The 26,532-nt window shown below is 40.2% G+C and overlaps 1 protein-coding gene across 8 annotated transcripts in view; it reads right to left on the bottom strand.

Annotated features, from left to right (window-relative positions):
• Positions 1 to 26,532, bottom strand: part of TRPM6 (transient receptor potential cation channel subfamily M member 6) — a 150,696-nt gene that overhangs the window by 68,254 nt on the left and 55,910 nt on the right. For all 8 annotated transcript variants that reach the window (XM_037030310.1, XM_037030308.1, XM_037030309.1 and 5 more), the window contains 10 exons: positions 20,546 to 20,759; positions 18,254 to 18,378; positions 15,348 to 15,519; positions 12,878 to 13,046; positions 11,675 to 11,798; positions 10,082 to 10,154; positions 9,612 to 9,712; positions 3,637 to 3,771; positions 2,587 to 2,640; positions 120 to 257 (listed from right to left, as the gene is read on the bottom strand). In XM_037030310.1, the coding sequence (XP_036886205.1) occupies positions 120 to 257; positions 2,587 to 2,640; positions 3,637 to 3,771; positions 9,612 to 9,712; positions 10,082 to 10,154; positions 11,675 to 11,798; positions 12,878 to 13,046; positions 15,348 to 15,519; positions 18,254 to 18,378; positions 20,546 to 20,759 (1,305 nt within the window). The remainder of the gene's footprint in view (positions 1 to 119; positions 258 to 2,586; positions 2,641 to 3,636; positions 3,772 to 9,611; positions 9,713 to 10,081; positions 10,155 to 11,674; positions 11,799 to 12,877; positions 13,047 to 15,347; positions 15,520 to 18,253; positions 18,379 to 20,545; positions 20,760 to 26,532) is intronic.

The following is a 26,532-nucleotide window of genomic DNA, read 5'->3' as shown; positions in this document are numbered from 1 at the left end:
GGAAAAAAAAGAAAAAATGGAACAGCCCTTTCTATACAGAGAATCTGAATCACTTTGAGGCAACTGGAATTACTAATTCATGTTCAGCGCAAATAAAAAAAATAAATAAATTGTGCTACCTTATGTTTTCTGTAGAGATTGTAGAAGGCTCTGAAGTTTTTTCTAGTATAGCTGCTTCGATACGCACCACCAATGAGGTACTCTACTACCAACCCAACGTCAATGAGTGTTATTCTGTAGCCTGAAAGAAGGGTATGCTGAAACAAAAACAAGTAATTATAACTTTTGGGGGGTAACCCCTTTTCCCATGCCATCAGAACATAACCAAGTCAACTGCAAAGAAGCAGGCTCATACTTTTTCATTATCTTTACAAACCTGGTCAACTGGTATGGCCGGCTATTGATTCAAACTGCTTGTTCAGATGGGAAAGGAACTTCAGCTTTAATATGGTTTTAGTTTTATAGACATCGAATATCTGATGTCTGCTTATATCTACTCATTCCCTCTCTTTTCTCTCTCAGGCATACACATTCTTTAGAATAAAATACATTTAAATAGAGTGTAAAAATTGTCTTTAACTGGAAATAGCTAGTACAACAGAAGTAATATTACTGGGAGGTATACTGAATGTATGCGATCAAAAATTAACATCGTGTGAAATAATCCCCCTCTCTCTTTATGGAAATGGCTATAACACTTTGCACTATGTTGACATCATACATAGAATAAGAATATGGAAAGCAGAGCAAATAGAAAGAAAGAACATGGAATGGCAGAACCAAACGAGGTGTCAAAACGTGAGGCTGTGTGAAGAGTAATTGTAGAGGCTGGTAGAAGGGCAGAGCACAGATTTCTAAGTACATGGATCTTAGTCTAAATGAAAATTATTTTGGCCCCTTAACATTTTTAAAGGCACACAGACTGCTGAACAAGGCCTCATGTTAACATTCATGAAGCTTTGAACAAGAAGTAAAGTGATATATATGTATATATGTAAGCATGTAAATGATTTTTTCAGTCATAATTTACTTTTTTCAAGAAACAATAAAAATTATGCTCTTATTTGCTGCTAGTTAATGGCCTATTTAACCTTTTTCATTTCTTTTTCTTCAGTTTACTGTGACAGAATCAGAGTTTAAGGAAATAATATGAAGAAAATCACTTTGATCTATCATAAATGAATGCAAATTAAATTTACATCAGCATGGACACTTTTGCTTACTACTAATTTGCCAACTAAATGTCTTCTTCCACAGTCCCTTCACTCTGGCTGAGCCACACGTCAACACAACCAGAAAGCCTCTCTCCATCAGGACATTAGATAAGATAAATGAGGAAAGAATTGCTCCTTGTTGTTTGCTTAGATTTTAATTTATCTACTTTTAGAGAGGGGGAAGAGAGAAATGAGGGCAAGAAACATCAATGTGTGGTTGCCTCTCACATGGCACCCACTGGGGACCTGGCCCACAACCCAGGCATGTGCCCTGACTGGGAATCGAACTGGCAACCATTTCGGTTCTCAGGCTGGAGCTCAGTCCACTGAGCCACACCAGCCAGGGCAGGAAAAAACTTTTCAAATGTGTCATGGATGGAAATTAATTATGGTGACAAATAAAAGGCACTCCCAGTTTTCTGCACATGTGAATAAAAGTTCATGATAATTAAAAGAAAAGAAATTAAGGCATAAAAATCTGTTAAAGCCCTGGCTGGTGTAGCTCAGTGGATTGAGGTCGGGCTTGCGAACCAGATGATCGCAGTTCGATTCCCAGTCAGGGCACATGCCTGGGTTGCAGGCCAATTCTCAGCAGGGGCCCGTTCCCAGCAGGGGATGCATGAGAAGCAACCATACATTGATGTTTCTCTTCCTCTCTCCTTCCCTTCCCCTCCAAAGATAAATAAATAAATTTTTTTTTTAAAAAAAATCTGTTAAAGTTCAGAAGTTCTGGTAAGTAATGGGACAGATTATTTTAAATCTGACTTAACTCAAAGTTCAATGAAAATGTAATGAGCAAAATACAAGGAAGGATCTAGAGCAGTGGGATTCATCCTAGTTCCTTAGAACAATGTTTAGAAAAGAAGTGAGAGTCCCCAAAACAATAGTTTAACTATTGTTTGACTATTTAACTATTTAACTCTAACTAAACAATAGTTTAACTATTGTTTCACTAACAGTCAAAACAATAATAACAAAAACAATGGAAATCACATATTAGTGCTTTGGTAAAGACAAGAATACCAGGAAGTGTCTTTATTTTCAACAGGTATTATCATCATCATTGATAATATGGCTGTACCACATTGAGCTGAAGTTTTGATTAGAAGTTTTATATGTCTCCAATTTGTATTTGTAAGAGAAAATAATTATTAACTAATGATACTTACTCAGTGGAGCTATCTTTAAAAACAGAGTAAGTTATAGGAAAAATGTGGTTTGGTGATGAAAGTATTCAGTTAATTGCACAAGAGTGTAGGCAATTCACTAAAAGATCCAAATCTACATTTTACAATGCAATATCTAGTGAAAGCTCCACCGCAAAGTTAAGGCAATGCACAAAGAAGTTCGCACACCTTCATAATTAGGTTACCTGTTTTACATCTTGGACAAGATGATGCAAGAGCATATTAGTAGGTCCTTGTTTCTGTAATAAAGAACAAAAGGAAGAATTTTAATTACCTTTTTATTGCCACCTGCTAGGGGGTAATGGGACTTTATTTCAGAATGTATAAATAATCCAGAATACCAGGAATGTTCTTCAACATCTTTAGTAATGAAGCTTAAGTCACATTGCTTCTAAGGAAGATGTTTTCCAAGAGAAGACATAATTGAAGTACTTTTCAAAGCAAGATGTATCTAGGTAGTAGTAAGGGCTTAATTTTATGAGACAGAAACAAATTTTAACTAATTTATAACCACTCTTTAACATATATATAGCAAATTACATCAACAAATATTTATTGAACACTTACTATGTTCAATCAAGCCTCTGAAGGAGTCAATGAAGAATATAAATACTTTCTTTGCAGAGTTTTTACAGTCTAAGAGAAAAGAATGAGTACTTGCAGGCACAAGAAATGACCAACAATATGAATATGTGTGTGCTCAAAGGTTGAAAGTAATTTGTACTCTAGGGACAGGTAAAAAAGGCAGGAGTTGAACAGGGCTTTGAAGACAGTCTGAGGCTCAAAGGACAAGGGAGGACATTTCAAGAAGGGTGCATGACTGGACCATTTGGTGTTTGTACAAGTAAGCCAGTCAGTCAGTCTAGTTTCAGTAAGTGTTTGCATAGGAAAGTTGCAGGTACAGAATTTTAACAGCAGCCTTAGATTGAGATGCTTTCAATAACACAATAAAACTAATTTGTTCTTATTCACGTCTGAGGCATTAATTATAGTCTCACTACAATATTTTCTTAAGATAGTTTATGCCTCCATTCTGTGTAGTTAATGATGGGAAACACAGAAATGGCCCTCAGATCAAATGGAACCTGTAAAGACATTTCTCCTTTGGATGAAAAGTCTGTCTCTTTCTAAGCCATCTATCCTTGTACATGAACAGTCAAAAAGACTTGAACATTCAAGCTAAATCTTAAGGTAAATCTTAAAGGAAGTGACTGATGAAATGTTCCAGTACTCACTGTATTATAGAGCTCTTCCAGTCGAGGAATAGTAAGAAAGCGATGGAGGTTCACTCCATATTCTATTAAGAGCTTCACGAAATCCACCCGATCCATCACCAAAGCATCTAACATTGCTTGTTCCAGTGAGCCAGGCTTCAGAGGGTAGGAATAAATAAAAGATATGACAATTAAGAAAGTAGAAATAACTAAATGACTATGTGTATTTGAACTCAAGGCCATATATACATAGTATATATAAAATACAACCTTAATTCAGCACTTGAGTAAAGAAATAATAAAAAGTGAACTTGAACACATAAAGTACATCTTGACTAAATTTGCTCTTGGGTGGGAAGAATGACTATTGTAAAGATTGCAATGCTTTCCAAACAAATGTACAGGTTTAATGCAATTCTAATAAAACTTCATTTGAGGTTTTTTTCTTTTTTTCATAACTTGACATATTTCTATTTAAACTGCACCTGGCTTGTGAGTATAAATGGCAAATTAAACACATTCATCAATTTTTACTCCTACCTAAAACCCTATTAAAAACTATAGTGCAGAGAAAGGAAGGAAGGAAAGAAGGAAGGAAGGAAGGAAGGAAGGAAGGAAGGAAGGAAGGAAGGAAGGAAGGAAGGAAGGAAAAAAGAGAAAGAAAAAGAAAGAGAGAAAGGGGGAGGGGGGGAGGGAGGGAGGGAGGAAGGGAGGAAGGAAGGAAGGAAAACAAACCCTGGCTGGTTGGCTGTTAGTTGGAGCATCATCTTGTACACCGAAACATTGCAGTGTACAGGATTCAACTCCTGGTCAGGGCAGATATAGGTTTAATCCCTGGTCAGGGAACATAGGGGGAGCAACCAATCAATGTTCTCTTTCTCTCTCAAATCAATAAACATATTCTCAAGTGAGGATTAAAAAGAAAAGAAAGAGAGAAATGAATCTACAAGAATGAGGTCAAGAAAGCAACATTTTAAAGGTAGTAATGGAAATAGCAGTCCCCAGAAAACCAGAAAGTGAAATTTTCCAGAAAGTGAAACTAGAAAAAGTTAACACCCAAACAAATCTATGCCACAGAGTTCTGGCAGCGTCAGGAAGTGATAAATGTACATATGCCGAATTCCTAATGTTGGGAACTGTTCCGAAAGTTCCGAATGTTCCGAACAATTCCTAATGTTCCGAATTCCTAATGAATGTTCCAGTCATCTTCTCCCATTTGACTTCCATATTACCAGCAACAAGGCTTTCACCTTTGAGGCAGGAGACTGAAGTATTCTTTTCTGGTTTTGTGACTCATACGAGAAAAGGCATGAATACGTCGACTTTCCAGGTCCACCAACAAATGGTGGCCAGATCACTCCACTCTGAAGTCAAACCTACAGGCTCAGATTTCTAATGAATTTCCTATCCTACACTGTCAAAAAGTCCAGAGAACAGACCACACAACATCAGCTAAGAGGAATCAGGCAATGCAGAAAGAAGGAAATTTCAAGATAACCACCATTAAATATCTTTACAAATAAAAGATGATATTTGTGCTCAGGATGTCATTTTAAAAAGAGACAAAGAACAAATTTGCTCTTAGAAACTAATAGCATGCTATCACTTCTCAGCCTTTTGGCTAAGATCAAGTGTAGAAATTAACAGGATGCTACCAGAAACAAAAAGAAAATGCATAATAAGTAAAAGAAATAAGATTAAAGGAGCAATCCATGGTCTAACATTTAATTAATAGGAATTCCTTAAGGAGAACAGAGGGAACAGGGCAGGAAATTCTTCAGAATAGGAACACATGATTGAGAAATTGAAAGTGTATGTTCAGCATAATGGATATAAAGACTAAACAACATATATATGTATTTGTGAAATCTCAGAACACTGAAAAAAATACTTTTTAAAATTCTGTAAGAGGGGGAAATGGTCACAAAGGATCAGAAAACAGAAAGAGTTTTACTTCTCAGCAGCAATACTGGGTATTAGAAGCTAAGCATCAAAAATACTCCAGGAGAATTATTTCCAATCTTGTCAGTCCTCAAAATTTTCAAACATGTCAGTCCTCAAAATTTTCTATACTCCTTTTCTCAGAAAGTTACTGAAGGAGGCACACCACCAAAATAAATAAGTAAGTCCAGGAAGAGGAAGACAGGAAATACGGAAAACAGGTACAATAGCACAAGAGGGAAACCCCAAGACAATGAAGAATGACAGTCCGGCGCCAGGAACAGCAGGCCACCAGTCCAGATCTCAGCAGTGAGGACCACAGACAGGCGTATGGAGAGGTGTCTAAAACTACGCATCAGAAGACAGCAATGTGACTTACTACAGTAGGCAGTTAGCATGAGCGGAGCAAGGGGGATGGGCCAGGTATGGGACTTCTCCAGGGCAGAAAGCCCCAGGTGCCTAGCCACCAGCAAAACTGGTGCGGGGAGTGGGAAGGACCTCATCCCCAGGGTAACCTTCCCTCTGCTAGCATGCTGCTGGCCATGAGTTTTAAACCCCTGGACTTCTCTCATCTCTGTTCCTGTGGATCAGACCCTCCCCTGACCTTTCCTCCACTGGCAGGTCGCTAGGCATGTGGTCACCTCCCTTAGAGGAGGAACAAGGGGACCAGCGAACAGTCTCATATGACCCCCATACTATACCCCTTATGCAGCCACTCCCTTAAGCATTCAGCCCTCAAGACAATGAGGTTCTGAACTACCTCAAATAATCCTGGGAACAAAGCCTCAGTTCTGTTGGCCACAGGGAGAGAGAGAGTTTTGGTCAAACTAGAGATAACATCTAGGCTTCAGTTGTGTATCACCTCCAAGCCCTGAAAAGAAGCAGGACCAGGTGGGCGAGTGGGGGATGTCATTGCTGATATCAGGACCAGCTGTGGTGATTAGTGATCCCTCCCCAACCCTGCCCTGGGACCAACCAATCAGTGGAGACCTCAACCCTGAGAGGACACACCTGGAGAGCTGATAAATATTCATTGAGATCCTCTCCTGGGACCTCCCCTAAAATCCCAATCCTTAAAAGCCCTTAGGACACAGCACCCAGCACCCCTCTGCCTTTCCCTTTCTACTTCTCCAAGGGCCCTTCCTCCACCTGTAATTCGTTTCCTGAGCCCATCTCTTCTACAGTTCTTCAGTCCTTCTACCTCTGAGACTTTCTAAAGAAACTTTCTCTTACAGTTTTACTCTTGTCTCTAAATTATTAGTTGTAACTCAAGTACCAAGGTTGCTGAATGGATTGCTGGGCCGAGGTCCCCACAGGTCGAACACATGGTGCCATTTTGCCACCAACATGATTGTTTAGGTATATGAAGGTTTATAAACATCAGAACACTCAAAAAGGTCAAAAGTACTTGGCTCTTGGGGTTGGAGCCTTGGCTCAGGCTAAAGAACAACTTTTGTTTTTCAGCATGCTTTCAGTACCATTTAATGTTTTAAACAATGTGTATACATTAGTTTGACCCAAAAATAATCTACCTGTGGTATGGTCACAACTGAAATTTTTAAAAATAAAATGTTAATAGTAATTATGATTACCAATATAGGGAATTTTTCTTGTGTATATTTTTCTCTGTTTTCACTAATTTCTACCAGGAGCACTTATTATAATTTAGTGCAAAAATTAAATTAAAGTTTTAAATAACAATATAAAAATCTGCCCATTCAAAAAATAAAAAAAATTTCAAAATTAATATCCAGAAATCAGTTGCATTTTTATATGCCAATAATAAAGGGATAAAGAGAAAGGGAAATTCAGCAAACAATTCCATTCATAATTGCTTCCAAAAAAAATGAAATACATAGGAAGAAACCTAACCAAGGATGTAAAAGACCTGTACTTAGAAAGTTATAAGGCACTAAAGAAAGAAACTGAAGATACAAAGAAGTGGAAGCACATAATGTGTTCATGGATAGGAAGAATTAACATCATTAAACTGTCCCTACTACCCAAAGCAATCTATAAATTCAATGCAATACTTATCAAGATCCCAATGACATATTTCACAGAACTAGAACAAATATTTCAAAAATTTATATGGAACCACACAGGCCCTGCATAGCAACAGTGAACCTGAGAAGGAAGAATAAAGTTGGAGAAATCATACTACCTAATATCAAATATCAGATTACTTGGTAGTGTGATTCCTCCAATGATAAGGCCATAGTAATCAAAACAGCATGGTATGACATAAAAACAGATACATAGATCAATGGAACAGAATAGAGAGCCCAGAAATAAACCCATACCTTTACAGTCTATTAATATTCAACAGAGGAAGCAAACATATACCACGGGCTAAAGATAGTATATTCAATAAATGGTGTTGGGACATTGGACAGACATGTGTAGGAAATGAAACCAGATCACCTTCTTACACCACAGATAATAAATTCAAAATAGATCAAAGACTTAAATTTTAGACCTGAAACCATAAAAATTCTAGAAGAAAACATAGGCAACAAAATCTCAGACATTGCTCATAGATATTTTTCATCGTATATATCTCCCCAAGCAAGAAAAACAAAAGAAAAAATAAACAAATGGGACTTCATCAAACTAAAAATGTTTTGCACAGCAAAGCAAATCATCAACAAAACAAAAAGACAATCCACAGAATGGGAGAACATATTCGCCGATACATCTTATAAGGGGTTAACATTCAAAACTTACAAAGTACTTACAAAACTCAACACCCAAAACACAAACAACCCAATTAAAAAATGGGCAAAGGACCTGAATAGACATTCCCCAAAGAAGACATATAGATGGCTGATAGACAAATAAAAAGATGCTCAACATCACTAACCAGAGCAATAGAAATTAAAACCACAATGAAATACCACCTCACACCTGTCAGAATGGCTATTATCAAAAATCAACAAACAGGTGCTGGCAAGGATGTGGAGAAAGGGGAACCCTAGTGCACTGTTGATGGGACTGCAGACTGGTGCAGCCACTGGAGAAAACAGTATAGAGACGCATCAAAAAATTAAAAACGGATCTGCCTTTCGACCCAGTGATCCCACTTCTGGGAATATACCCAAAGGAACCCAAAACACTAACTTGAAAGAACCTAAGCACCCCTATGTCCACTGTAGCATTATTTGCAACCACCAAGATATGGAAGCACCCCATGTGTTCATCAGTAGATGAGTAAATAAAACAACTGTGGGACATTTACACAATGGAATGCTACTTGGCTATGAAAAAGAAGAAAATTTTACCCTTTGTGAAAATATGGATGGACCTGGAGAACACTATGCTAAGTGAAATAAGCCAGTTAGAGAAAGACAAATGCCATAAGATTTATAATCTAATGAACAAACTGAACTAACAAGGAAAATGGGGACAGACTCATAGATAGAGAGCAGGATGACAGCTATTTGGGGGTGATGTTAATAGGTGGAGGGATTGAGCAAAAAGGAAAAAGGACTCATGGACATGGACAACAGTGTGGTGATTGCTAGGGAGCAGGGGGGATAAGGAAACTAAAAGGTAATATAAAACAAAACACAATAAAGATGAAATTAAAGCCCTGGCTGGCGTGGCTCAGTGGACTGACCATGAGACTGTAACCCATATGGTCACCAATTCAATTCCTGGTCAGAGCACGTGCCCAGATTGCAGGCCAGGACCCCAATTAGGGCAAATGATCTATGTTTCTCTCCCTCTCTTTCTCCCTAATTTCCTCCTCTCTCCTCTCTCTAAAAAATCTTCTTTTAAAAGTTAAATCTAAACAAAAAGCAAAAAATAAAAAATGTTTATTTGTCTTTCCCTCAACTTCCTTTATCAGCTTCAATTAATCTGCAGAGCCAAGGGAAAAAAATGTTTTCAGGGAGGCAAAGTAAATGAGAGAAATGTGTTCATATTCTCTAGTCACTTAGCTACAGAGATGCTACTCCATACCCCTCCCAAACCAATTAATCTCTTGTCCAATTTCCTCTTTTGCCCCTCCCTAACAAACCAACACAACATATTTTTTTCCATTTTCATTATACCTTCCAATGCTGTCCATGTATTAGGATATGTTTCTTGGCAATGTCCGTCCTGTCCCAGGCCATTGCCAGATTTAATTGCTCAGATGCTGATAAACTTGTACCTAAAGGAAAAGAAAGGAAAAATGTATATGTTCTATTTAAAATGTCAACATATGCCTTGGGTGGTGTGGCTCAGCGGATTGAGTGCTGACCTATGAACAGAAAGGTCACTGGTTCAATTCCCAGTCAGGACACATGCCTGGGTTGCAGGTCCCTTAGTTGGGGCATGCAAGAGGCAACTGAGCAATGTATCTCTCACACCTTGATGTTTCTCTCCCTCTCATTCTCCCATGCTTCCCCTCTCTCTCTAAAAATAAATAAATAGAATCTTTTTTAAAATTTCACTAAAATGTCAACATATGAAGCACAGAGAGCCGTTGAATGTGAAAACAGGAGGTAAGAAACAGTTGTAACCCTATTCAGGCACTCACCTTTTAGTAGAGCTGTTAAGATTGCTAAATCAAGGTCATGCAGCTCCTCAGAATCAGCCTCAAATATGATAATCTATCAGAGTTGAAAACCAGAAAGGCACACATTTGGGAATTAGCAAAGAAATGCTTCCGCAAGTACCCACCAAATTCATCCCTGAGCTAATGAATTGGGGAAAACAACCTTCATTAATGTCCAAAACCACTCAGAGTTTAATTTTTTTAACTTATAAAAGAAAAAATATATAGGGTAGTAGACAACTGTGGGCTTGAAGGGGGAAAAATACCTAAAAAATTCCTTCTATTCTAGAGGAAACGTATATAAAAGAGCATTACTACACTAATTTACTGTGCACGTGCTATAAGAAAACTCATTTCAGTTTTTCATGTAAAGGAAATCCTTCCTCATTTCAAAAGAATACCATATGAGCTCCTTCTGTTCACCAAGGCTTAGGAACTCAGATTTTTTTCTTTTCAATGAGAAATGAATCCTCAAGGATTTGTCATAAAATAAGTGAGGCAATTACAACACACCCACTGAGCAAGTATGACGGACAGCACAGTCTGTTAGCACAATGTCAAAGTGTCCTGTGACTCCCAGCATGCGACTGATTTTTTAAAACAAATAAGGATATTACTTATATTATAAAAGGTCTCCTGCTGTTAATGAATGTGTCTCAGTGTTTCCAAATGAAAACATATTTTATACATTAAAGGGAGTGCTTAACAAAAAAAGAGAGACTGGATTGGCAAGTTCTAGCCCCAGAGAGTCAGCCCTGGGTGACCACTGAGTGATCTCACGACCACTGGATCTGAGGTTCCTCACCTATGGAAGAGGAACCCTAATTTCTAAGGTCCCATAAAAACAGAAAAACTATGCTTCTGCAATTCACACACTGGTTCCCCCCACATAAGAGCACCTCCAAGTTAATGAATAAAATCAACCCTCATTTTTACAGGAGGTGAAAACCTAATTCCTGTAGTGTACAAACCCTTAGTTGCCTTCTCTAGTTTCCTCTTGCTATTACTGATCATTGTGAAGAATATCAATTGTAGTTCACTAAACTTAATCACTTTTATGTAACTACTGCTCTGCTAAGCGCTTTTTGTCAGGTACAATCGAGAATTTGACAGGGGGTGGGATGGGATGGGAGTAATAGACAGAAAACTGTACTTAAAATAATTAAATAATTTTTTTTAAAAAAGAGAATTTGAAACAAGGGGTAGAAGGTTAAGAAACCAAGTTACTCAACTAAGGGTCATATATACAAAGTTAAAATAAAAAATTCCAACCCTGGCTGGCGCATTGAGCACCAGTGTGCAAACCGAACGGCTGTGGGTTTGATTCCCAGTCAGGGCACATATCTGGGTTGCAGGCCAGGTCCCCAGTTGAGGGTGTGCAAGAGGCAACCAATTGATGTATCTCTTGCACATCAATGTTTCTATCCCTCTCTTCCTCCTCCCTTTCTTTGAAAATAGATAAAATCTTTTTAAAAAATGAAAAATTCTCTACTGTAAAAAAGTTGTGAAATTAATAGTATAATTGTTAAAAATTAGCATTTTAAGCCAGGTGAGTCATCACCTCATCATACTCACAGAATCCCTGTGTATCATGCATTCCATTAGAATTTGAAAAAGGTGCTTGGACTGTTTAAGACTGAAGTTGAAAGTGTCATGAATCATGCAGATAATCTTCTCCTTCACCTGAGGACGGAGGCTCCTGGGGAGAGATAAGTGGCCAGGACTTGACACAACGCAGAGAAGGGGACGAGACAGCAACATCAGTGCAAGAAAACCAACCGTCTGCCCTACCTGACTGAGGTTTCTACGGACAGTTCTGCCCAGGAGGAAAATGAGCAGGAAGCAAAGAGAAGCAGCATCACCAGCAGTCTGAACTTGGAATCGAAAATAGACTGATCAGCCACGATCCTGGAGACAATACACTCTGGGGCAAGGTTCTCGAACTGATAGATTTCCAGGGGGCTGTCAAGTTCCAGAAATTATGGACATCATATTCTCCAGAGAACCTGAAAGCCCCAAAGGGTTGACACCACTCAGGAGTGACTTTAGGAAAGGGGGGGTATGGAGAGGTATGAAAGGGTCAGGAAGGGAGTAGAGGGTGCAATCAGAGAGCTGAGGGCTGAAAGGGGGAGAAACTGTAAGGCAAGAATCTTCAAAAAGCAGTTACAACATAAGCATGAATATTTACAGAGTCAGTTACTGGGGTTAATACTTAGTTCATTAGCACTTTTTTTTTACTTAGAGAGTAGAAATAGCTACCAAGCTTTTGATATTGGAAAAATCACCCTGAACATAGGGATGGTTAAAGAAAAATTTTCTTACTTAAATAGGGGGAAAAGAATTAAAACCTTAAATAAGCACAGAATACACTATATAAATGCCAGGATGTCAATTTCCCCAATTCCTGCTATTTTTACTAATGGTGAATGAACTTGAAGGTGATCTGAGCCAACACAGGTTTCCTCATTCACTGTAGAATTTTTTCAGCATTAATGGCCATTTGAAGGAGCATCTCATCCCTCACTCTCCCTGAAAATGCTTTTTCTGGAAGCTCAGGCAACGCTCACGCATCCCTTACAGGCAGGTCATTCTTCAGCTAAGGAAACAGCAACTGGCATCCCTGGAAAGCATTCTGATAAATAAATACAAAAATGACTGAACAATGAATTCCAATCTCTACCTCTGCCCTCCAAGGGTGTCAGCCCACACAAAAAGCAGAGCTTGAACTAAAATGAAGGAATAGTCACCATAGTTTCCAAGTGAGAGTTAACCACTTACCCCTCATCTTCGAACTGTTTGTGGGTGAAGGCCAGGAGGTCGGCAGCCCTGCCAGTGCCCTCACACACCACCACTGGGTGCTTGTCTCTCACGGTCTCCCACACCCAGAGGATGACATTGGGACCACCTTCCACCACCAGCCCCACCATGGGCACGCCTTGTCTTGAGCCTATTTCAGATGACAAACAACACCACACCATTAGGAAGCAACCCTGTCTCGGCCAACCAGCCATTTTGATTTGCAGGCACAAGTGCTTCCATCAGCACATACATTCAGTACTTGCTCTAGCCCTTCTGTCTTTTGGACTCAAGCTTATGTAGTTCAAGGCAAGCCAGCAGCTTGGACTTTAAATTAAAATAGCATCTATATGGCAACAGCATCTTTAAAATTTCTCTGGTTTAAAAATCAACATAATATTTAAGTTTTTTCATTCTATCCAAGTAAATACCTTTTTATTTATTTTTTTAAATATTTTATTTATTTATCTTTAGAGGGGAAGGGAAGGAGAGAAACATCAATGTATGGTTGCCTCTAGTGAGTCCCCTGCCAGGAACTGGCCTGCAACCCAGGCATGTGCCCTGACTGGGAATCGAACTACAATCGCATTGTTCGCAGGCCCATGCTCAACTCACTGAGCTACACCAGCCAGGGCTCAAGTAAATCCCTTTTAAATCACATCAATGACAAATACAGATATTGTAGAAAGCCTCCTTAATTAGCATGGCAGGTAAAATGGTCAGCTTTGATATAGTATTTGGGGTTTCTTAAGGTCTTTATCCTCCCTCCCTCCCTCCCTCCCTTCCTTCCTTCCTTCCTTCCTTCCTTCCTTCCTTCCTTCCTTCCTTCCTTCCTTCCTTCTTTTCTTCCTTCCTTCCTTTTTGTGTATATGAGTATGGTATGTGCAGGTGGCTTACTGTTTTTGCTGTTTTCATATTGTTTCTCGGTAGAATTTATAAATGTCACCAGTCCACTGAAACTGACTCCATGTTCCTTTTTCACAAACAGTGAAACCCTCCCAGTAAATCCTAAGTTTCAAGATCTTTGAAAGCGGGAATGTCACTTGCCAGTGTTTATAAACGGGTTGTTTTCATTCATCCTCCAATGGGAAATTAATAGGAAATAAGAAAGACAAAGGCTTTGCTCTCCTGGGGTGCCCATTCTAGTGCTGTACAGAACACCTGAGACATTTCTGTGGCAATCGCAGGTCAGTAGAGGCAACAGGACATTCCAGGTAACACATTTCAGACGCCTTCATGGCGATCGCTGGCCTGTCCTCCTCTCCCTCCCCCTACATACCCGACCCCACAGAGGGCTGCACACCTGATCCTCCCCCCTTTCCTGCAGGTAAAGGGGCCTTCAACTCTCATTTACACTAAGCTCTAAGTGACGATAATTCCCACAGTCCCTCCCATGCCCCCATCCCAACCAGGAGATGACCCCCCGTAAGAGGAAAGAAACAAATGTATTGAGGATACACTATGTACCCAGCACCATTGCAGGTATATCTAACATCCTTTATCTAAATTAATACTCACAGCAAAAGGTAGAAGTAGACAGTTCCTTGCATTATATTAAGAAAACAAATGGACCGATAACTCCATTGTCCAAGGTCACAGGGAGTAAATGTCAGAGCTTTGGTCGGTCTGACTTCACCACATTCTGCTGCCTTGAAGAATCAAGGGCCCAAACTCAAGAGATTCAGCCCTTCTCAGCCGGAGTCAAAGGCTGAAGAGCACTTGCACCTCTCAAGGGCCTTCTTACTTCCTGCCCCTCTGCCTGAATGGGTGGAGTATTTTGTGGAATATTTAACTCACTGAGAGAGGGAATGGCCACCTGTGCTTCCTTGGACAAAAAGCCTCCATTTCTCCAGGCAGCACCCAACCCTCCTCCTCCTGGCAAGGAGTCCCCACTCTCCACTCACTGAAGCAGGCCCTCCTCTTGCCTCTTCTTCCTACAGATACTACCAAAAAGGCTGCTCAGAGGGGTACCAAAGCACCACTCTGAGCAGCACACAACATGGATATCTTCCATGGTCCTATCTCTAAAAGCCTGTCTGATTTTGACCTTCGCTGTCTGGGGCCACCTCACTCATGCATGAAATGCCATCATCTCCACTGACTATCAAAATCATAGCCCCAGTCTTCTCAGGCGAGCCTCCTTACTGCTCTTCAGCCATTCCCACTCTCTCCCCTCTCCATCCATCTATCGACCTTAAGAACTCCTGGAGGCTCTGCTATTGTCTCCACTCTTCCACAAAACCAAACCTCCCCTGTTTATACTGTCCTCCATTTATTTTTTTCCTAACTGTTATCCATGGCTCTATACCACCTCAAGCCATGTTTTTTTCTGGTTGTGGGTTCACACACATTAAGGCAGGGGCTGCCTTGGACCTCTCTACTCCATATAGATCACATCAGAGCACCTAGCTCCAGAGCAGGACCCCAGCCAGGACCTGTTGGCTGAACTCACGGCTGTGTATTCTCTGCAGAGAGAGGTACTTTTCCAGGTTCCTCCTGAGCGTCATCTCATTTCCATACTTGCCCACAGTGCCGTCGTCGGACAGGATGAAGTGGGAATGCATGCTGTTGAGGGTGGTGAGCTTGCTGAGCGGGTTTCCCAGCATTTGGTACAGGCACACCATCTTCAAGAAAAAGGGAGGGTCAGAGCTCAAGATCCTTCCCTGGGTTCGAGCACTCAAAGGCCTGTCTCTATGCACAGCAGAGTTCTTGTTGAGGTTAAAGAGCATAACTTGCTACCAAGAGCAGTGCTTCTCAAGCTATCTGTGGTGAAAGATCAATTTGGTGTTTTATTATAAGTTCCCATTTTTATTGGCCAATGTGTCCTAGAATGCATGCCAGGTATGCAGTTCTGCTCATGAAACTCAACAACACAAGTTCAACAACACTCGCACACCCCATACTCAGCAAGGTAAGTCCACTGACCACACACTTGGATGTCACAGCACTGCCACACTGTTGAAAATGGCTCTAAGTATTTATTTCCAATTTCAGTACTTATGTTGCTTCAGAAGATTAGAAAACAGTTCAAGAATTGGCATCAGTACACATCACATCATTGTCACGAATCATGCCTTTAGTAGATCTATTCCAGAGTAACATTTTGACACTGAATTTTTCCTAGTATTCCAAGTGACATAGAGAACAACAGCCAACCAAATGGCAATACATTCTATTGTATATAAAACATCCAGACCTTTAGTAACACTTATTGACCCTTCCTTAATCTGTTCTAATTCCTATTTGTTTTTCGAGGTGAGAGGACATGATTTGGAGTCAGAGAACCCAAGTTTAAGTCTAAGCTCTTCTGCTTACTAAATGTGCGTGACTGATTCCTTTTCCCAGACTGATTCTTTTCATGTGAAAATGAAGATGATAATAATTTCCACATCAGAGCATTGCTGTGAGGCTTAAAATAATAAATGTAAAAGACACTGTAAGTTTTATAAACATTATTCCTTAAAAGTTACCTGTATAATTCCTAACGACAATGCAGAGGCCAGAAACCAAAAAGAGAGTGATTGATAGATTTAATACATATTTTTTATGTATGGACTAATGATCATAAATTATATAAAATAAAAACTGGGGGAACTGCAGCATACATGACAAACAAAAATGTAAATAAACAAAGTTACAATGTAAAAGGCCTTTCAAAATATAATAACCGTGCTTAAAAATGCACAAAAACCACTCAGAACAACGATGAACCTCACTTCTAATCAAAGATATATGAGTAAGGACAATTAAGGCCGTGGTTGCTGTGGCTCAGTAGACTGAGCACTGGCGTGCAAACCAAAAGGTCACTGGCTCAATTCCCCATCGGAGCACATGCCAGGGTTACTGCCCAGGTCCCTCTCCCTCCCTTCTCCTCTCTCTAAAAATAAAAAGAAATAAAATCTTTAAATAAAATAAGAACAATTAGGTATTATTTTATACCTATCAAGAGGGCAATATTTTAAAGGCCAGAATACCCAGCGCTATCAATGGGACAGAAAAAATGGGCACCCTCATACCTACTGGAAGAAATGTAAATGGTTACTACCTCCCTGGAAGTCAGTGAGTCGCATTTTTAAAGGTAGATGCTAACAAGCCTAAGTATTCTACTTTAAGAATTATTTTGAAGGAAATAAAGCAAATTCAAAGATTTATCTATCTTATTCAAACATTAATATCATTTTTATAATAGTGAAAAACAAGAATAGGGGAGTAGTTAAAAAAATCATAGTACATGATTTATTTAGTACATAGTACATAGAATATCATGAGGCATGAAAAATCAAAGTGCATGTCTGGAATTTGCTTCAAAATAACTAAGGCAGATGGTGGAGTGAATAAGGGAATCAATGAAACAAAACTGGCTGTAAGTTCATAAATTGAAGTTGTAAGATGGATATAAGAGTTCATTATTCTAATATATCTACTACTTAATATGTTTAAAATTTTTAATGGAAATTAAAATAAACCATAAGCATGTCTATTTTAATAGACATAGAAAAATAACTATGTTAAATAGTTAAGTTAAAAAACAGATTCACAGTAGTCAGTTTCTGTTTTTATTTATTTTACATACAAACTTTTTAAATATACATATGTGCACATACATAGAAAAATTCTGGAATAATACATGCCAAAATATTAACAATAGTTATTCTTCTTCTGCATACTCTTTGTGAATAACTGAGATTCTTACAAAAGAATAATTAGGCAAGTCTATTCCCTTTAAAAAAAAACAAACAGAATCAAAGACTCAATACACAGGAATGAATAAAGCAGAGAAAAATAGAAGATGAAGGAAGGAAAGGGCCAAATCGTGAACATCCCTTATTTTGCTACACACATGCCTTTGTAAGAAGCTTGGCTATTACTGTGAGTGAGACAGGACCCACTGAAGGTTTTTTCACAAAAGAGTAGCATGATCCGGTTTATATTTTAGAAGAATCATCCTGGCTGTATTTAAAATAGACTGCAGTAAGACAAGGATGAGAGGAGTGAAAGTCATTATATTCATCTGGGTGACAGAAGATGGTGGCCTGGACCTGCTCAATAACAGGGAAAGTAATGAGAAGGGGTCAGATTCTGGATATATTTTTAAACTAAAGCTGAAATGATTTACTAATGGGCTGGATGTTAGGCATGAGATAGGATCATTACAGGATGAGACCAAGGTTTCTTTCCTTGAACAACTGCAAGGATGGGCTTGTCTTTTTTGCAATAGGGTAAGGGAGGCAGTAGAAAGCCAGGAGTTGGTTCTGGATACCTTATATTCCAGATGTCCATTAGATATGCAGGTATAGTGCTAAGTTGGCATTGGAAACATGTTCATTTCTTTTCGTTGTGAAAGGATTGCTTACTTACATCTCTTCCAATAAGATCTCTCTGGTTCTCAATGACACCCCAAGGAGGAATTCCAACTGTCCAGATTTTCCTCAAGCACTGGGAAAAATGCACTTTCAGGGCATCCCCAACATGTTTGGACACTCCTATGAAAAACCAGTTTCGAAGTCAAGGTTTAACTTACAAATCATGCAAAACACCCCGACTCCCAGAAAAGACAAATAGACAAGTACATGCAAAAGGCCATTGTTAGGAAAAGTTGTTGACACAGTAGACAGCGCTCTAACCAACTGAGCTATCCAGTCAGGGCCCACCCTTTTTTATTGGAAATTAACTAAGTACTATCAATGGACTATGAACTCCACCACCTTCACTTTCTACCAAGAATGCGAAACAATAATTATCTCAATAAAATGTACACAAAAAACAACCAGGTTACCCATTAATGACAAGCCAAATCCCTTGGTTTTATTTTGCTTTTTCCCCCCCAATCATGTGCTTCCTTCATTCCTTTCCATTCATTCCTTTCTGTACGTGTTGCTCAATGCCTAGCAGATGTGCAGCCTTGCCCTCCAGCTCACAACCAAGAGGAGGAACTGATACACAGACTCACCCTAACCTATAAGGAAATGCAGAGAATGCTAAAGTGCTACAGACAGTAAATGCTATAGAAATTAAGAGACGAAAGTGAGTTGAGATAGAGAACGCTTCATGGGTGTATTGCATCTAATAAAGACTTAAAGGACTGGCTGAAAGCAATAGGAGACATTGCCTAGGGTGAATCAAGATTTAAAAAAACAAAAGAGAGAGAAATAAAAGATGAAAACCCACACTGTGATGCTTTGATTTTTGAGAAATTTATATTTGGTTTTCATCCCGTTCCTGACATTGAGCTCCTTAAGCCCTTGGAATTTCCTGAGTGATGAGAGTTAACACAGGTACATTGGTGAGGTGACTTTTGGACTGCATCAAAGGATGGGGCTGGTTGCCAGGGGAACCAACCAAGCCACTAGAGGGGTGGGACTTTCAGCTCCAAGGATGGAAGACAGATGGAGATTCAGTTCAATCAGCAATGGCCAATGAGTTGATCAATTGTGCCTACATAATGAAGCCTCCACAAAACCCAAATGGTCAGGGTTTCGAGAGCTTCCAGGTGAGTGACCATGTGGAGAAGTGGGGAAGGCATGGAAGCTCTGTGCCCCTTTCCCCTCACCTTGCCCTATGTGTCTTTTCCACCTGGCTACTCCTGAGTTATATATTTTATTGTAATAAACTGGTAACTGCATGAGTAAACTGGATTCCTAAGTTCTGTGAGCCACTCTAGCAAAATAACAAACCAAAGGAGAGTGTCATGGGAACCTCTGATGTATAGCCAGGTGGTTAGAATTATAGGTAACAACTTGGTCTTAAGATTGGCATCTGCACTGGGGACAGTCTTGTGCTGAGCTCTTAACCCATGGAATCTGAAGCTATTTCCAGAATGAGTGTCACAAATGAGTTGAATTACAGGACACCCAACTGGTACCAAAGAATGTGATGAGAAAGAACCCACACATCAGCATTGGTGTCAGAATCATAACAGGTGATTGGTAAAGGAGGAGGGTTTGTGAGCTTACTAGCTCTCAACACTGCCGCTACATGTACTTATGAAGCTGCACCCTGAACAACTCTAGGTAATGTGGGGTAAAGTCTGTGTATCTATATTTCCAAAGCCCCTTAGTGAGTCTCCAACATGCAAACAGTTCATAAATACTGATACGAAGGAACAGGGCTAGAGGTTCAGAGATTACTATATAAAATTCCTGAATGTCGTATCTCAAGGAGTATGAAAGAGTCCATGATAGAGACAGTGAGTGAAATGACAATTATGTAGTTAACTATTTCTGCATGCCCAATATACTCAATGCGATCATTGCACGCCTCACTGATTTCCAGTGCCTGGGAACTTGGCCATGGTGAGTTTAGCTCATGTCCATGCCCACGCACTGCACACTTGCATGGCTTCCATGTCCTTTTTAACCTCACCACAGTCCAAAGCTCATGAAAAACGATTTTCTTTTTATCCAAAACATGTACTGAAGTTATATAATTCGGATAGCATATTTTAACAAGGGTAGAAAACACATTCCAGGAAAGGTCTGTGGTTCTCCTGGCTTCTTTGCCAGTCACTAAGCCTTCTTCTGTCTTTCTCCCCCGTGCCCCACATCTCCTGGGAGCACTGGGAGCGGAGAGGCGCTGCCACATAACGGCTTTATTCACAGTTACACAGAGGGAATTCTTTTGAAAAGTGTTTAACAATGGAGTGTGCTATACCAGTATTAATGCCTTCCGTTATTATCCATGCTCCCGTTGTCTCCGCAGCTTTGACCAAACCCTGGCTGAAGATCTCCTTAAGCTTGGAGGGCATCTTGAAGTTCTGGATGCCCCCGTGGACAGAAATCACCAGCTTCGGCAGTTCCATCCTCCACTCTTTCAGCATCAAATGTAACAGATGATCCAACTTTGTATCATAGGAAGTTCTAATATACTGGAAGATAAGCATACACACACATACATAAAATAGTGAAAAACAAATACCGAGTAATAATAAACATGCAGAAAGGAATTCAAACAGCCACAACTTGAAAGGAAGAGTCTGTCACCTCTTCAAAAGCTCATCTTTATATAATAGAAGTATTTACTTTGAAAGGACCCCATACCCTCTTTAAGCTGCTTCTGAGAATTACAAGTCACAGTACGAAGGCTTCCTCTGGTTTTCAAGGCTGGTGCAATAATGTTCTCAGGTCTCAGGTGAAGCAAAAATATTTCAAAATGGCAAAATCACTACTCCAGTAAACCCATTTTTAAATAGGCCTAGTCAAAGAACAAGTATGAATGATTCATGGACATGGATGACAGAGAGGGGGTTGATGGGGGGTGGGGGCTGGGCAGAGGGGGACAAAGGGGAAAAATCGGGACAACTGTAATAGAATAAACAATAAAAAATAAAATACATATTCCCCTTTGACCACCCAAAAAAAAGATTTTAGAAACAAGTGAAACAGGTTTTTCATAAATGCTATGGCTTTCAGTTTACTCGGCCATTTCAGACATTTGCATAATTTCAATTAAGATCCAAGAGTACATACATTTAATTTCTTACAAATTTTACATTCTAATCATTTCCTTTATATGTAATTATCCCTCTGAAAACGTTCTTTTCCAAAAGAAATACTTGTCACAAAAGTCATATCTTTGACCAGCCAACATAACTGAAAGAAAAGATGAAGAAAATCCAACCAGCAGGTAGCCCCAGAATGATTTTGCATTTGCCTAAGATTATAGAATATGACCAACTCCTTCCAGCAGAGGTAGCCACATCCAGACCATTAACGTCATGTGGAGATGAGTCTGCCTTCTTCAAGCATAAGCCAACCAACCACAAGAATAGGATGAAATGAGGGCAAGGAGAAACCATGAATTAAAAAATTATGCCAAAAATAACCACAGGTGGTATACATACAGGAAGCATCACAGTATCCTCAAGCCTGTGATAGCACTTAAAATAATTTTCCATTTATCTTTGAAATTCTTAAAACATCACAGAATGTGAGTCATAGAAAGAATCAAAGGATAACTAGGATGCAATTCACAAGCGAGGAGCCTCAGTTGCCATGGCTTTGTTACATATTCAAATAGTAGGAAAAGATACAAGTTGACCTTTATGAAATGGCTTGTTTCTCTGAATAATGAATAAGTTAGGGGGCAGCTGTGGTTCAGCTCATCTTCCCTAGACCCCTACTTGCTCCCAGGTGCCCCTCTCTTTCAACTATAAGTCATTTCAGTCCTAGAAGATATTTCTCCTTCAGAGTTCAGGATAAACAACCTGCTTAGCTAAAATAGCAGCACTGGTGTCTTTCTCCCCAAGGCCAACCAAAGAATGTGCTAGAAGGTCAATGACTATTTCCCCTCCTCCCTATAACTCACTCCCTCCTGCAGGTTACATAGACTCACACTGACAGAGATTCACCTCAAATCCTCTGTGGAATGTAGTGATAGGGAAAAACAACTGGGAAGGGGAATGCAGGGAAAGGAGATGAAAAATCAGCTCTCACAAGCTTCCCTGATACTCACGGGAACCCTGAGCAACTCTAGGCTTAAATATTAAGGACAGACACTTTTCTTCTGGAGATCAAAAAACTCATTCACCATAGGATGTAACAGGAACCAAATGGTAAGTGTAAAATGTATTGGCGACCAGGAGGTTGAACCATACTTTCAGATTTCCTAAATGGACCATATTCTGCCTTGGCCTTTGTACAAGGTATTCCTCTTCCCTAGACTGGTCTTAACCCTCAGCCTCACCACAACCTTCTATTTACTAAACATGGATTCTTATCACTTTGCAAGGACCCTTTGAAGCCCCCAAGGTGCATTATCTCATCCCTATCTCAGGAGGTCTTACACACCTCAATCTGCCTTTCTGTCTCTGGGTCTCTCCTGCATATGGGGTTTCCAACTCTCTCAAGTATGCTGGGATCCCATACACATACACATATGTGTGTATTAAATTTGCTCATCAGTCCTGTGTCTATTTGACTGTTAGACCAGCCAGGAGAACCTTGAAGGCAGAGGAAAGTTGGTCCCTCCCTCCCAACAAAACCAATGTACCAACGTTAGTACCTGGAACGTATGATCTTTGGGGCATAGCAAAGTATGAGCACCCGATAAATAATTGTCGAATAGATTTAAAAATGACTAAAGGAAGTTGATTATGAACAATTATAAGAAGCAAAAAGAAGACTAGAACTTAAGGGGGAAATTACAAACAGTGTAACTACATACATACTAAGAGTCAGCTTCCAAAAGGATCGGAGGCAGTTTTCCTGCCAACAAAAGGGTTTTCGGGAACATCTATAAAGGATACATGGACAAAACCAAGGGGGGGTGGAATCAGGGGAGGGAGGTGGGGACGGCTGGGGTGGGTGGGGAGAGGCAGAGGGAAAAGGCAGAAAACTGGACTTGAACAATAAAATTTCAAAAAAAGAAAACATCAATGCACAAAGTTAAATGCAAAAGGACTAGTGACTGAAAATGCAGGCTACTGTACAACTATATTGTGAAACTTGATTATGATTGCCCTATTAAAAAGTGTTGTTTCAAATCCACCCAACCAATGCCCACACTCCAGAATACAGCTGATTCTGACCTTCCTTGAGCTGAGCTCCTCTTGTATTTTGCCCTCAGGAAGCTGCCTCTAATAAAGCAGCAAGTAGTTTACAAGCCCATGAGAAAACATCTGGGATATATTTGACCTGTTAATACTATGCAAATCATATGTAAAATTACCGCATTAAGGACAGAAGCAAAATTGGCCTACAGAGCCCAGTACTATAATTCATGGGGTGCAGAGAGGATCCCCCATTTTCTTAGAGAGAAGCAGCCCTCGTGACAAGGTAGCAGGCAAGAAGAGCCACAAGAAGTTAGTAGCAATTGCTGCGACCATGATTCAGTAAAGCCTGCTGTCTGATAGCAACTTTCTGCATTCCATAAAAGCAGCCCTTGGCAAGAGCAATGACCCATTATCTTCCACAAAAGGCATAAGCTTGCTGAAAGAGTCCAGTCAAATAAAGAGCTGGCCACGCCTAGGAAAGGAAGAATTCCCCTGAGACATAAAGGAAAGAGAAGTTCAAGTCATTTTTGGCAAAAGGTTAATAACACAGATCTAACATTTTTTAAAGGCTTTATTTATTTAAGATGGAGGCATAGGTGGAAATACTATGCCTCCTCGCACAACCAAGTTTAAAGACAACAAAGTTTTAGTAACAAAAACACAACCAAAACACAGAAAGTTGAATTGTATGGAAGTCTGACAACAATGAACGACCCAGGAGCACAGGCAGCGGTTGGCGGATCCCAGGTGGGGTGGCAACGGGCAGACCCAGTGAGGGCGCAAGGCGGCTGGCTGACCGTGGTCACACATTCATGTGCAGATAAACCAGATGAAGGAGCAAGCAGTGAGACAGACCACACAGGCTAGGGCCCCAGCAATGGGAATTAGAGCCTAAAAGCACCAATTGGAAAAACTTTTGGGGTCAAGGTGCTTGGAGAAGCTCCCAGGCTCACAGTTTGTTCGAGAGACCCACAGGGTCCTAGATGGTGCACAAGCCCACACACCCGGGAGCCGGCACCAGGGGGGCCTGGTTTGCTTGCAGGAAGCAGCAAAGGGACGGAAATCTGAGAGAGAAAGCAGAATAAACGTCATTGCTCTTCTGACTCTGTCCCCACATACAGCGTCACAACCTAGTGACTGGGTTGCCCCACCATGGTGAACACCTAAGGCTCCACCCTTCGTACGCTAACTGGAGCAAATAAACCAAAACATTATGGCTCAAGAAGAACAGCTCAAAGCCCCACAGCCAATACTTCTAAGCGACCAAAAGATAGACAACATATCAGATGCACAGTTCTAAACACTGCTGGTCAGGATGCTCACAGAACTGGTTGATTTTAGTAACAAATTAGACGAACAAATGAAGGCTAAACTAAGTGAAATGAAGGGAAATGCACAGGAAACCAATAGTGATGGAAAGGAAACTGGAACTCAAATTGAGGGAGTGGACCAGAAGGAAGAAAAAAATGACCAAACAGAAAAGGATGAAGAAACAAGAATTCAAAAAAATGACAAGAGGCTTAGGAACCTCCAGGACATCTTTAAATGCTCCAACATCCGAATTATAGGGATCCCAGAAGGGGGAAGAGGAACAACCATGAGTCGAAAACTCATTTGAACAAATAATAAAGGAGAACTTCCCCAGTCTGGCAAAGGAAATAGACTTCCAGGAAATCCAGGAAGTTCAGAGAGTCCCAAAGAAGTTGGACCCAAGAAGGAACACACCAAGGCACATCATAATTACATTAGCCAAGATTAAAATGAAGGAGAGAATCCTAGAAGCAGCAAGAGATAAGGGAACAGTCACCTACAAAGGAGTTCCCATCAGACTGTCAGCTGATTTCTCAAAAGAGACCTTACAGGCAAGAAGGGGCTGGAAAGAAGTATTCCAAGTCATTAAATCCAAAGACCTACAGCCAAGATTGCTCTATCTAGCAAAGCTTTCATTTAGAAAGGAAGGGCAGATAAAGTGCTTCTCAGATAAGGTCAAGTTCAAAGAGTTCATCATCACCAAGCCCTTATTATATGAAATGTTAAAGAGACTTATCTAAGAAAAAGAAGATAAAAATATGAACAGTGAAAGGGCAGCAAACTCACAGTTATTAACAACCACACCTAAAACAAAGGCAAACTAAGAGGACAGCTAGACCAGGAGCAGAACCATAGAAATGGAGATCCCATTAACGGATAGCAACAGGGGGTGGGAGGAGGAGAAGGGGGAAGAAGGTACAGAGAGTAAGTAGCATAGATGGTAGGTAGAAAATAGACATGGGGGAGGGCAAGAATAGTATGGGAAATATAGAATCTAAAGAACTTGTGACACATGGACGTAAACTAAAGGAGGGGGATGTGGGGGAGGTGGTGTGTAAGGTGGAGGGGAATGAAGTGGGGGGAAATGNTTACTTTAAATATTATGAGATTTTTTGGTGATTACTTGTTGCAGAGTATTTAATGCATGGCCCATGACAACTCTTCTTGTTCCAGAGCGGTCCAGAGATGCCAACAATTTGGACACCCCTGCAAAATGAAGGGTGACTGGTTCAATTCCCAGTCAGGGCACATGCATAGACGGTAGGTAGAAAATAGACATGGGGGAGGGCAAGAATAGTATGGGAAATATAGAATCTAAAGAACTTGTGACACATGGACGTAAACTAAAGGAGGGGGATGGTGGGGGAGGTGGTGTGTAAGGTGGAGGGGAATGAAGTGGGGGGAAATGGGACCACTGTAATGGCATAATCAATAAAATATATATTTTTAAAAGATTTTATTTATTTATTTTCAGAGAAAGAGATAGGAGATCTTGATGTATGAGAAAAACATCAGCTGGTTGCCTCTCACACATGCCTCAGCCGGGGATCTGGCCTGGGATATAGGCATGTGCCCTGACTGGGAATTGAACCAGTCACCCTTCATTTTGCAGGGGTGTCCAAATTGTTGGCATCTCTGGACCGCTCTGGAACAAGAAGAGTTGTCATGGGCCATGCATTAAATACTCTGCAACAAGTAATCACCAAAAAATCTCATAATATTTAAAGTAAATTCATGATTTTGTGTTGGGCTGCATTCATTGCCATCCTGGGCCGCATGCAGCCCACGGGCCACAGGTTGGACACCCCTGCTGATAGGACGACACTCAACCTACTGA

Source organism: Sturnira hondurensis, unplaced genomic scaffold, assembly GCF_014824575.4.
Source record: "Sturnira hondurensis isolate 20B ecotype Veracruz unplaced genomic scaffold, ASM1482457v3 Scaffold0020642, whole genome shotgun sequence".
Classification (NCBI taxonomy): domain Eukaryota; kingdom Metazoa; phylum Chordata; class Mammalia; order Chiroptera; family Phyllostomidae; genus Sturnira; species Sturnira hondurensis.
This window is presented reverse-complemented; position numbering and strand designations above follow the sequence as displayed.